The sequence below is a fragment of the Botrytis sinoallii genome (genome assembly GCF_014898435.1).
Source record: "Botrytis sinoallii strain Bc 23 chromosome Unknown BSIN_008, whole genome shotgun sequence".
In the NCBI taxonomy this organism is placed as follows: Eukaryota; Fungi; Ascomycota; class Leotiomycetes; order Helotiales; family Sclerotiniaceae; genus Botrytis; species Botrytis sinoallii.
The window spans coordinates 2,362,317-2,374,326 of NW_024066035.1; the positions used below are offsets into that span (position 1 = coordinate 2,362,317).

Genomic DNA, 12,010 nt, shown 5'->3' on the forward strand with positions numbered 1-12,010 from the left:
GGTCCAAACATTCAGGACCATCGCCAATCTCAAATTCAAAACAATCGAAAGTCCAAAAGAGGCGCAAAACTCAATACAATAGTCATGACATGGATATTTAACAATGATTCTCTCAAGTCTATACGGAGGACAACAAGCGACCGTCGACGGACTACTACCTCCTTTTCATAACTACGCAAAGCAGGGACATATGAAATGAAGAACAGACACTGCCAATGAATATGCACTCTCCGCAAATTCACGTTTGGTGTCATATTCAAGTTGCCCGCGACTCAACTCCCATGTGCAACCGGCAAAACACCATCTCAGGCACATTGAGCCACGATTTAAAACATTTTCAACACAAAAAGCAAAATAAATGCAACTGCCGTGAATCGAACACGAACCTCCACCTTGGAAGGGTGGAATCCTAACCATTGGACCACAGAAGCTTGGTGAGCTGATACACTGCTTTCCTGATTGATGAACAAGTATATTCATTTTGAATATATAAATATGCAGCAAGAAAATTTTCCATTTGTGGAGTTGGGTGGGGTGGGGTGGAGTGGAGATAATTTTCGTGTGAATGCCCTTGGACCCCCTGGCGTGGACGAAGCGAGACGATAGTGGATATTGAATAGGGTCTTGCCGTGGCTTTGAGAGTGGAATACTAGAGACGATACTACTTGCTGTCTGTTGATCAGGGTTTCTCGGGGGTATGGGGAATTGGTTATAAGGGAGTATAGGGGTTAGAATAGCTAGATTTCGGCGTCACTTTTGTCGGATTTGATGATGAATGTATGTGATTTTGTTGTTGTTTTGCACACTTATTGCTGTGAATATTCTGTATAGTACACTCATGCTCGAGCGAAACGGGGAGAAATTTATAGGGAAAACTGTAGATTAGATGGCAAGAAATTTCATTAGCGCTTAAAATGGACTACTTTAACTCGTGCGGACATTTAATTCCCATATACAACAGGAAATCACACTTCGGTCTCTCGAGACGAAGAGAGTTCAGGTAGCGTTTCCTCTGCTGATAGCATTTCAATTGAGAGTACTTCACTAGAAGTGATAGGATTCTTATTTTGCCAATTTCTAAGGGCACTTTCCCTGTGCTTAAACAATGAAAGCCGGAGACGGCACAGAACAGGACTCCATCACCCGTGTAGCAGATGTCAAACACGCAGACACTTTCTACATGCTTCATAGTTACGTCTATGAGTACCTTTTTCCAGTGAGGTATCTAATTCCGCTGCTACTCAACGCCTCTATTTGTCTTCCATGACCAGCCTCAAAAAATCCAACGTAGCAAAGTAAATTTCGAACACTATCGAAATGAAAAATAGGATTCAGAGACAATTATTCAGCACTTGCATACTGTAAGATTGCCTACCCTGAAAGCTCCCCTACAGGCCCTCTGACATAATGTACCATCAAAGTTTTTAAGATTTGATGCTCGAGAGTAAGCTGGTTTGTGCAGTCAACAGACTCTGCGCGTTTAAGCTGGAGTGAATGAATGGTAAGGTACTTTTTTTCTTTTTTCTTTGCTGAGGAACTTCAATGGCGACAGTAATGCAATATAAAAGAGGCTGTGATACTAAATCAGAGTTTTGGCGCAAAGAATATCCAGTTTTCCATGCTTGAAGTCAGTACCCCCTCCCCAAATATCGATCTTCGCGCGCATATCACTGATTGTTAATATAAAATAAGCAATGATCCAGGATTCGTCACCATGGTTTCAAGAACTGGGTTGCTATTGTCGATCATGTTACTAATCCGCACCATTGTCGGATCGTTGCCGAAAATATTCGTGGTCAACAGGGAAGTGAGGGGTATTGATATTGTTGTAGTCGCTGGATCGTCATGTTGTTCTATTAATAGATTCTGTTTCTACATCTATAACGCGCGTAGATAATAATTTACAGACACAAGCACAAGCCCAGGCATTGTTCTTCTTGCATGATTCAGAAAACGATGTAACAGGAATAAATGGGAGATATCCAAAGGTATTATATAGCATACAAATATGCTACCATAAGAAGAACGCACTTATTAGATGGAGATACAAACCGTTAACACTCTCAAAGCTTGATATTGCAAACTAAGAAACTCCAAAATTGCGACTATATAAGGACCTCCTCCATCTTTCAGCTTTATGAACATCTCCCTAAATCCCCTTGAAGAACTTGCCGGTTCATGGGGGATCGACAAAGATAATCCCGATCACCATTTATTACCGTTCCGATCAAGAACCCATCAAATCGGAGCGCGTCCTCGATTTGGGGCATTGTTTTATTGTTATTATTGGGGGATAGGGCTGATCATTGCTGCCATAATATATGTAAAGAGTATTATTCAGAGAATTCAACGACAGCAATAGATGGTCCGGGTTTCAGCGACAAGTGAGAAGGGGTTGATTGATGGATGAGCAAATGAATTTCCCTGATCAAACTCAGATGTTCAAAGATATGGGCTGTAACTCAGTAGTAATTCCTGCATATATCTAATTAAAGTGCTTGATACATGTTAGTCTTTGAATATTCATTGCGTAATGACTTGATTCCGAAAGATAGAGGTAGAAGGATAGAGTAAACCAGATGCAATCACCAGACTGTCAAGCCAATGATGACTGTCTCACTCATTCTCTTCAGAAAGGTAGATGACGCGTGTGACCAGACCTCTTTGCAGTAAATGTATTTGTCTTATGGAGGACTGGGGATCGATTACTTAGAAGCTTGAGGTATTTGACAGAAGTAAATGTGTGAACTGTTGCTTTTTCCACACGTTGCATAATGATACCAGGTGACTAACACTCTGACCTCCACTGCGTAAACTTAAATAAAATCGAAGAAACAGAAAGCCGACAAGCCTGGCTTGTTTAGTCGTTGCCATAAGGATTTTACATTGCCTAACAAAAGAAACTACCCGGCTTAAGGCTTATCCTTTCGGTAGTAAGCTAGAACGCCGTGTGGTACTTACATCTTGCAAATTGACTGTCTGCGATTTGGTCTCTCCGCTCAAAGGTTTCGAATCTGTCTTTCAGGCGATCAAACAATTGATCGTGTGATATGATCTTGTATATTTTATGACTAATAAGAATAGCATTGATCATTAACTACGAAGAATGCTTTCTTGCAATTGTTGAGAACCAGAATAATACCAGCATTTGCAAGCATTGCGAGTGAGAAATTGGACAAGTCGAAAATGTCTGTTCCCTTGCTCTTCCTTTCCCAAGAGTCTCACAAACGTAACTTGTTGTAATTCTAATTCGAGAGAAGCACTAAGATGGAAGTAAACCTTGAGGTCTAATCCTCCTGGATACAACTTCTCGAAGGAAAAATTGACATGCATACTACAAAAAAAAGTTCCTTCGAAATGAATGCCCGAATTATGGCCAAAAGTCTAACCTCTGTTCCTTATCTTGGTCCTTGACAAAACCTTAAGCAAAACTGATTGCTTGGGCTCGGAACGGTGAGTCAAATTTGACCGCATTGCAATCATCATAAAGAAAATATGTGATGGGGGCCTGTAAGGGCCTGTGAGGGCCTGCTCATTGATAATGAAATATTTTTTTCTTATCGTCGATGACCCAGCAACTTTCTTAGATATACGATTTACCCCTGGAAGCGAAAGAGCAATACGGTATCCATCTCGGCCCCTACCGAATGGACATCGCAGCGTTGCTGCCATCATGCCATGTGGCCATGCCAGAGAAAACTAGGTGGATTCTTGCACACCTAAGCTAGCGGTGTGAATGCGATCGGTTGTGAAGGGGTAGCGAAAATTTGCATTGTAGGAATTTTATTATCGGAGAATAAAAAGAACCCGGTAGTGACCAATGTTCTAGAATATGCAATCTCACCACATGAATATTTCTTTCAGGAGCACGTTCTCACAGTGGAGAGTGGCTTGCTTCGGCCTTCACTTCTCTCGTCGGAAATTCCGAGTTTATTGTCAGCCATGTAGTGTGATTGGGCAATGGTGGATCACACATGCTGCGGAAATGAAGTCTGATAGTGGAGTGCCAGCAATAGTGGTATTGTGGATGATAAAGTTCGCACGGCCAAAAGCGTGGGGGTTCAAGCGGTGAATTTGTTTGGTATTTGAATGCGATGATGGTGAAGTACAGCACTTTGCATGCCACCACATCTGAATTGACGATATTTCCATGTGTTGGGGTGTTGACGTGTTTAGTTTGTGTGGGAGTTCTTTCAGAAATCGATCGCCCAAACGCTGAGTGGACAGATAATGATCGGTACTCATGGTGTCATCGAAAGCCGATGAATAGAATCCAGCAGGGCAATGAACTTTTCCTCTTCAGAATTGATATCTTTGCGTGCATCGAACTATGTCAATAGAATGAAAAGTCTATTTTGAAACTGGCGAGATGAGTTCTATTTCGGATACCCCTTTACCCATGTTGGACAGTCCGTCTCCGGAATCAATGGCGGTCGATGCTCATTACAGAGTAGACATTTCACGGCAATCCGAGGAGGAACTGAAACTGCCGTTATAACAACAACATGTAGGTTCCAAACGTGCTCAAGATGGATTCTACTTTTGGCAAATTTAAGTTATCAATCAAGCATTCGTCAGTTTGTCTCTAAGTGACAAATTGATCGCCTTGATCGTCTTGATTGACCTGTCCCATGATTATGATTATCAGGATTAATTAGCAACGTAGTTATATGTGGTAATTATTATGGCTGTGTGGTACGAAGTATACGCATGCAAGGCATGTTCGTATGGTCTGTGAGTACATTGAGATGAGCTGACGAACAAATCGCTGGATGTGCGGGTATTTGTAATGGTTGCTAAGAATACAAACGGGAAAATCAACGCAAGGGCCCGTATGATACCTAAGAGTTGAACGAGAAAGTACGAAGTAGGAGGTAGGGAAAAGGAAGGAAAGAGGGAAAGAGAGAAAGAAAGATGGCGTGTGGAAAATAGGGTATGGGAGTGAATGATGAGCACAATACGTAACGTTGTTCCAGAAAAGGCCGGTATGCATGAGTGATGAATGGTGAGTGGTGATGTCTCGAAGCGCTGAAATCCTTAAATTTTGTTGAAATCTAATTCTAATTCTGTATAGAGCGATAACGATATGATCAATTGATGATACATAGGTAGGTACCTACACTTCATATCGCGTGGGAAGTGTAAGCCACATCTGTCATCTAGCAGCGGGCACGAAGATGGGTCCATCGATACTAGATAGTCTCTTTGGGTCTTTTGGGTCTCTTGGGTCTATCGTCTCGTCCATCTCGTCCATCTCGTCCGTCTCGTTTCGTCTCGTCTATTCTAGTATTCATGTTATATCTTGTAGTGTGATGTGTCCTGCGTGTCAGCTTGGAGCTTGAAGCTTGTTCAGAGAGAACCACCGAATTTTTCACCGATTAACGGGGCATTGAAGATGTTCGAAAGGGGTCCAGATGATCGAAGCGCCGTCAAGAGTTAGGGAACACACATAAAAAGTTCCAGAGGCGATTAGACTTTCGAAAGTGGACATCTAGGAGAATTCTAACATCTATCAATGAAGGAAGGGAGGGAAAAAGTGATGGGAAAGGTTCCGAGCTTTTTTTTCTCCCTACCTTTCCACTTTCTCCTCTTACCTCTTTCTTGTGCAATATGTGCCAATGTCAAAAGTTCGAAAGGCTCGGATTTACCAAATTCGTTCTTCCGGTCGTGCAATCCTTGTATTACCCAGATAGGTAATATTTGTATTTGGTTACCCCTTGCCCTTGCCCTTGTTCTACGCCACGCCAGCCCTGATCGTAGTAAGTTTTTTCGCTCCCGCTGCGGCTGCATGATTGATAGGGCAAAGCGGAACGGGGTATCTCTGTGTGATATTAGGCCTTCTAGAAAGATTGTGAATTGTTGAGAATTGAAATTCACCATCTTCGGATTTGTAAAATGGTGAATTGCCATTTGCGGTGCACATAGGCTTCGGAGATAGGTCAAAACTGCTGGTTGAAATATGGATATCCTTCTCATTCTCGTTTCAGACATCAAATCTATCTGCTTACATACAGTAATTGTTTCAACTATCACCATCTCTATCTCTATCTCTGTCATGATTCACGATTCATGATGCACGACTTACCATAGACGACACATTTAAAGGTGTCATTTAAGTTTTTATTTGCATGTGAAATCTTCTCATATTAGTGATACCGGCATTTCAAAATGAGCGAACTCCAATAGCTGAAAGAACGCGAATCAGTCAACGGTGGCCAAAGTATTATCCGAAAACTCGTAAATCTCTCTATGTTTTCCGGAGATGCGAAAGAGCGTTTGCATGTTCATGCACGAAAGGATACCTATGACCCGCCCATATATACACTACTGCAAACAAACAGCTACCCATTATTCGATGGTAAAGCGCGAGATACGATGAAGCCATTTGTATATTTTATTGAAGAAAAAAATGGTCCATCAAACAACTTTTGTGACTAGTAGATGCAACTCAAAGAGAGATCACAGTCACAAGCACGCAGATATCTCCCCTACAGCCGTCACCTCACAGCGTAGTCGTCGCAATCCACCCACTTACTCTGTACTCCAATTCAAATCCGGCATGAGTCCCGACCCCCGAAGGATAGATCTCCATATCAAGAGACCAAGCATATGCGAGGGAAGCCTTCATCTCCAGCTGAATGGCTCGCTGCCCAAATATCACTGCTTCTATGACGGTGGGTCTCATTCATTTCGAACCTTGAAGCCCCCCCCCTATACTTTTGTGGGTAGCTTGTCCCTCACTACCACATTTCGGTTTTGAGATTCAAGGCAATCTGTACGGAAGTGGAGAATACTCTCTTTATCTTTTGGAACCAATGCAATCATCAACCTCGCACCTGATCATCAGGACTTAGTAGCCTTGCTTGAGAACGGCGTTGTGAAGACGCTCTACCGGTCATTGGAGGGATTGCATGAAATCCTTGAATAATAGTTGGTCCCTTCCACCCATGACAGTGTTCCTTGATTCAGATTCAGTCCATAAATGCAGTTCGCCAAAACACATCACGAATATCAACCCATTTGTCTCAAAACAACTACGGGACTCATCAATGGTTACAGGCCATTTGAATCCACTCGGATGCTACCCTCGCATGCCAAGTGTGATCCGTGCCAATTGAAAGTCACCAAACCTTAATACCTATTACTGATATTTTGAGGGCATCGTGAAAAGTGTTCATGGGCAGAGCTAGAAACTTTGGGACGATTTCCATGCATAGTAACATTGCAATTGTCACTCCGGCAGTGAGAAACCTGTTTCCATAGTGTTTCTAACTTCTGGACTCTAAGCATCTATTATGGATTAGATAGGACAGGATGGATAGGATAGGCAGGTTTAAGGATTATCTTATCATATCGGGGACCATTTGAGCTTTTTCGAGGTAAGGATAAAGCTTTGGGCCAAACGCTTGCTCTGTCCTGTACCATAGATTTCTTCATCCATTTTTGAAAGAGGCAACAGGCCAAAGAAATCTGGATTCTCGTACTTCAAGTAGTAAGTAGTATAATTATTTTTCCTTGGTTCAACTCCACTCCACTTCACGTCCCATTGTTCCTACCCTTTCAAGAGTTCAAGAGACTAATCCGTACCAGTACTTATTATAGTCAATCCAGTGTCCACTAGTGCTTTGCGTCTTTTACGAAGTACGGAGTACAAACCGTTGATTTTCTCCATTTATTCATTTATCTCTCTCCTCTCTGCCCCTTCTCATTCGACTTTTCTTCTTATCTTTAGACACCAGAATCCTTTGTCTTCTTCATTCATTCACCACCATACATCCAACCCCTTCATCTTCTTCGTCTATTATATCTTTTCCATTCCATTCTTTATCGTTGACTCATCAATCAATTTTCATTACAAAGGAAGACAGATTTTTAATCTTTGTGAAAACTTCTACCCGGCTCGCCAGGTTTCTATTCTTCGGACCTTTTTATATCTTGTGGCGTGTCAACCAAGATTTTGGTGCGGAAAAGAGTGTACGCCAACTCTTAGTTAGCTTGCATCATACCCTGAAAGAATCGGTCCCTACCGATCGCCGAGCTTTATTAAACACCCCCACCAACCAATCGATATCTTCGACGCTTTTCAAGAAAATTCATTCTTTATATATCGTCTTTTATTTTACAGGCCTGTTGGAGGTGATCATTTCAAAGATCAATTGGCCTGGAAACATCGAAACCCAACAGTATATACAATGTCCGGCGAAAACGTCTCGTCGAGCGGAAGCAATAACGAAAATATTCCCACCACCTATAGGGAACTAGTATCTGGGGATGTCAGCCCATCTGATAGTATAAATGGAAGTGCAATCAACAGTGGACTCAACAGTGGAATCAACAGTGCATCCCCAAGCAGACCGAATAGTGCAGGAGGAAATCCACCAAAAAATCGAGGAAGAGTTAGATTCAATGCCACCAACGAAGCAAATGATTCGGAAAACAAGAAGTCCCTTCACCCATTGAGGGATAAGTCTGTCTCACCTCAGAGAATGCTACATCAGTTATCAATGCCAAAATCCGCCAAATACACACCATCTCATTCAAGAAACAGTAGTTCCAATTCGTTGATGAGATTCACACCCGATAAGGAAAAGGATAACCCATTCTCAGATTTAGCAGTTATCAATAATAGTCCAGTTCCACCAACACCTGTCAGCAAACCGAGACCGAGTGTATTAAGAAACAACCCTGGTGGAGGATACAAGGCAGATCTATCGGATGTGGAAGAGAGCAATGAGAAGACATTCTCTGCTTTGGCTGCTCAGAGTAGAGCTCAGAGAATTGCTTCGCTGGTTGGAAGTCACTCGACACCGAACTCGAGAAGAAATAGTATAGACGACGACGCAGACGATTACCCATCTCCACGACCAAGGAACCCTGGCGGTCTTCCAGTTCGAATCGACGACATTCCACTCGTTCCAATGGACAGTAGGCCATATGATGGAGCAGATAGCGACGATGACATTCAGAACGAAAAGACGAAAGAATCGAGTTCGACCGAAGCACATAAACTCGTAAGATCTCACACAAGCAAAGGTCGAAAAGATGCATTCAAAATGCCTGTACCACGTCCAGGGTTGGTTTCTGGTCAAGTCACACCCGAAGATGAACATGGTATCATGGAAGAGTATGTTCCACGACCTCAACAATTTAGAGGTGGTGTTCTTTCATCACTGCTAAAGCTTTATAATGCACCCGCCAATGGAACCATGAGTGTTCCAGCTTCAAGAAGAAACAGTGATGGTTCCGAAGGCACTCTCCCAGTTTCCCTCGGATCTTCAGGAGTTACAACTCCAAAGAAGAATGCAAAATGGTACCATCAAAAGAGTCAATCTCAAGATACTCTCGCTGGTCTTATGGAAGCATCTGCGATGTTGGCTGCGCCTGTCGGAGGAACCTATACGCCCAAGAAGAAGGTTCCAAGACCTGGAATGGGAAAACGTACAAACAGTGGCAGACTTATTGAGACAGCCGCTAGACAACTGGCTGGAAAGCCGAGATTGGAGGACGAAATTCGAATCACTATCCATATCGCGGAGACTTTAAGCAGACAAAAATATCTATTGAAACTTTGTCGAGCACTAATGACATACGGAGCACCAACACATCGTCTGGAAGAATATATGAAGATGACAGCTAGAGTTCTTGAGATTGATGCTCAAGTCCTCTACATACCTGGCTGTATGATTATTTCTTTTGATGATGCATCAACTCACACCACCGAAGTAAAGCTCGTTAGATCTGTACAAGGAGTTGATCTTGGCAAATTGAAAGATGTTCACGAAATATACAAAGAGGTAGTGCATGATGTTATTGGTGTTGAGGAAGCCACACAGCGATTGGATGCGATCATTCATGCGAAGCCAAAGTATCATCCTTGGTTTTTGGTCATGGTATATGGTTTTGCAAGTGCCAGTGTAGCACCATTTGCTTTCGAAGGACGTCTCATCGATTTACCCATTGCATTTTTATTAGGGTCTCTTCTTGGTTTCTTGCAACTCATCGTTGCTCCCAAATCCGATCTCTACGCCAATGTCTTCGAAATTTCAGCCGCGGTCTTGACGTCTTTCTTGGCACGAGCTTTTGGTTCGATTCGAGGAGGTGATCTTTTTTGTTTCTCTGCCCTCGCTCAATCGTCCATCGCTCTAATTCTCCCTGGTTATATGGTTCTCTGTGGTTCCCTTGAACTTCAATCACGTTCCATGGTTGCCGGTTCCGTTCGTATGGTCTACGCAATTATTTATTCTCTTTTCCTTGGATATGGTATCACTATCGGCACCGCTGTCTATGGTCTTATGGATGCCAACGCTACCAGTAAGACTACATGCGACGCTCCAATGAACCAATATGTTCGCTGGTGTTTCGTTCCAGTCTTTACTTTATGCCTCGCAGTCATTAATCAGGCAAAATTCAAACAGATGCCCGTCATGTTAGGCATCTCATTCTCGGGCTATGTTGTCAACTTTTTCTCCGCAAAGAAGTTCCCTTCGAGCGCACAAATTTCCAATACTCTCGGCGCTCTCGCTGTAGGTGTGCTCGGTAATTTGTATTCAAGAGTCAGACATGGTGTAGCAGCAGCTGCACTATTACCTGCTATTTTCGTACAAGTTCCTTCTGGTCTCGCTGCTAGTGGTTCTTTGCTTGCAGGTTTGAGTACAGCGGATTCTATTACCAATAGTACGTCGTATGCGAATGGAACGACAAAGGTTAATGGAACAAGCTCCGTTAGCGTTGGGAGTTCTGAAGATTTAAATACGATTGTGTTCAATGTTGGTTATAGCATGATTCAAGTGGCTATTGGAATCACTGTTGGTCTTTTCCTGAGTGCGTTAATTGTCTATCCGTTCGGAAAGAGGAGAAGTGGATTGTTTAGTTTTTAGATGGGTTCTATTGTGTACAGGGTTTTATAGATGGAGTTTAGATTGGAAGAGAGATATACGCCACATTCGTATATATATGTACATGCAAATGTTCATTCGTTTGGTTTTGAAAATGCGATGGGTGGACAGAACATCGTGTTAGTACTTGAAGGAAGCTAGGAGCTGAATAGCAAGCGTCGGTGTTTGGGGGTCGCTGGTTGCCAGCCCTACATGCGGTAAATGAAGGGAAGGCGCAATCATTACATTCTTTTAACGGGCAAGCGAAGGGCTTAGATGGGAGTTATCATTTTCTGTTTCTTCTTTACTTGTTCATGACTGGAGTTTATACGTTCACTTCACTCACTCATTTTGGGACGGAATGCGATAGATGAGAAAAAGATGAGATTTAGATCGGCTTTACTTAGACTTGCTTTTTTGGTTTCAAAGGAAAATAGGTGGGGTACAAAGGATTGTAATGGGGGATGGATGATACCACGGCATGAGAAAATGGAGGGGAAGGAAAATTCATTGTAGCGATAGGGAGATGGGATCAATTGAATCGGGCAAAATCTTGGACTCAAAAAACTCTGTGTTGTCTATTTGTTGTCATGTGAAATCTGCATTGCCGGTAGTTTGCGTGAAAATTGGTTTCTTATGATGTCAATCTTCAGACCCTCTAACCATTCTTATTGACAACAACCGCATCAAAGGGACCAGATAGGGACTGGAGTAATGACGTGCTGAGGGCCATCAAGTTGTCTGTTGTACTGGGGGATTCGTAATCATGGAGGAGTGGAGTGGAGTGGAGTGGAGTATGATAGTGGAGAATGGGAGTGGGGGGCATGACGTGATAAAAATTATGGGAGTTGGTGTCGATTTTCAGGGTGTGATGAAGTGGGGTGGACGAGGGATGGATCATGGATTTATTTTATCTGGTGTGGAGGGCTAGGGGAGGGATGGGATGAAGGGATTATTTGAGTTGTGGAGGCGGGGATGAGATTGAGTTGGTGGGTAGGTGGGTGGGTGGTGATAGATCTTTATTTTGATGTGCGGGATGAAATGAGGGGATTGGTAGCTGATTTATTGTGGATGTGATTGGATTTTACTTGGAGAGGATGGGGAGATGAAAGTGCTTATTCGAAGAGAATATTGTG

The 12,010-nt window shown here is 42.8% G+C and overlaps 1 protein-coding gene across 1 annotated transcript; it reads left to right on the forward strand.

Moving 5' to 3' along the window:
• Positions 1-8,192: 8,192 nt before the first annotated feature.
• EAF02_005655 (uncharacterized protein) lies at positions 8,193-10,877 on the forward strand (the record flags this gene model as incomplete). Its single annotated transcript, XM_038901703.1, has 1 exon — positions 8,193-10,877. The coding sequence occupies one exon, from the start codon at positions 8,193-8,195 to the stop codon at positions 10,875-10,877; it is 2,685 nt and encodes an 894-aa protein (XP_038759043.1).
• Positions 10,878-12,010: the final 1,133 nt, after the last annotated feature.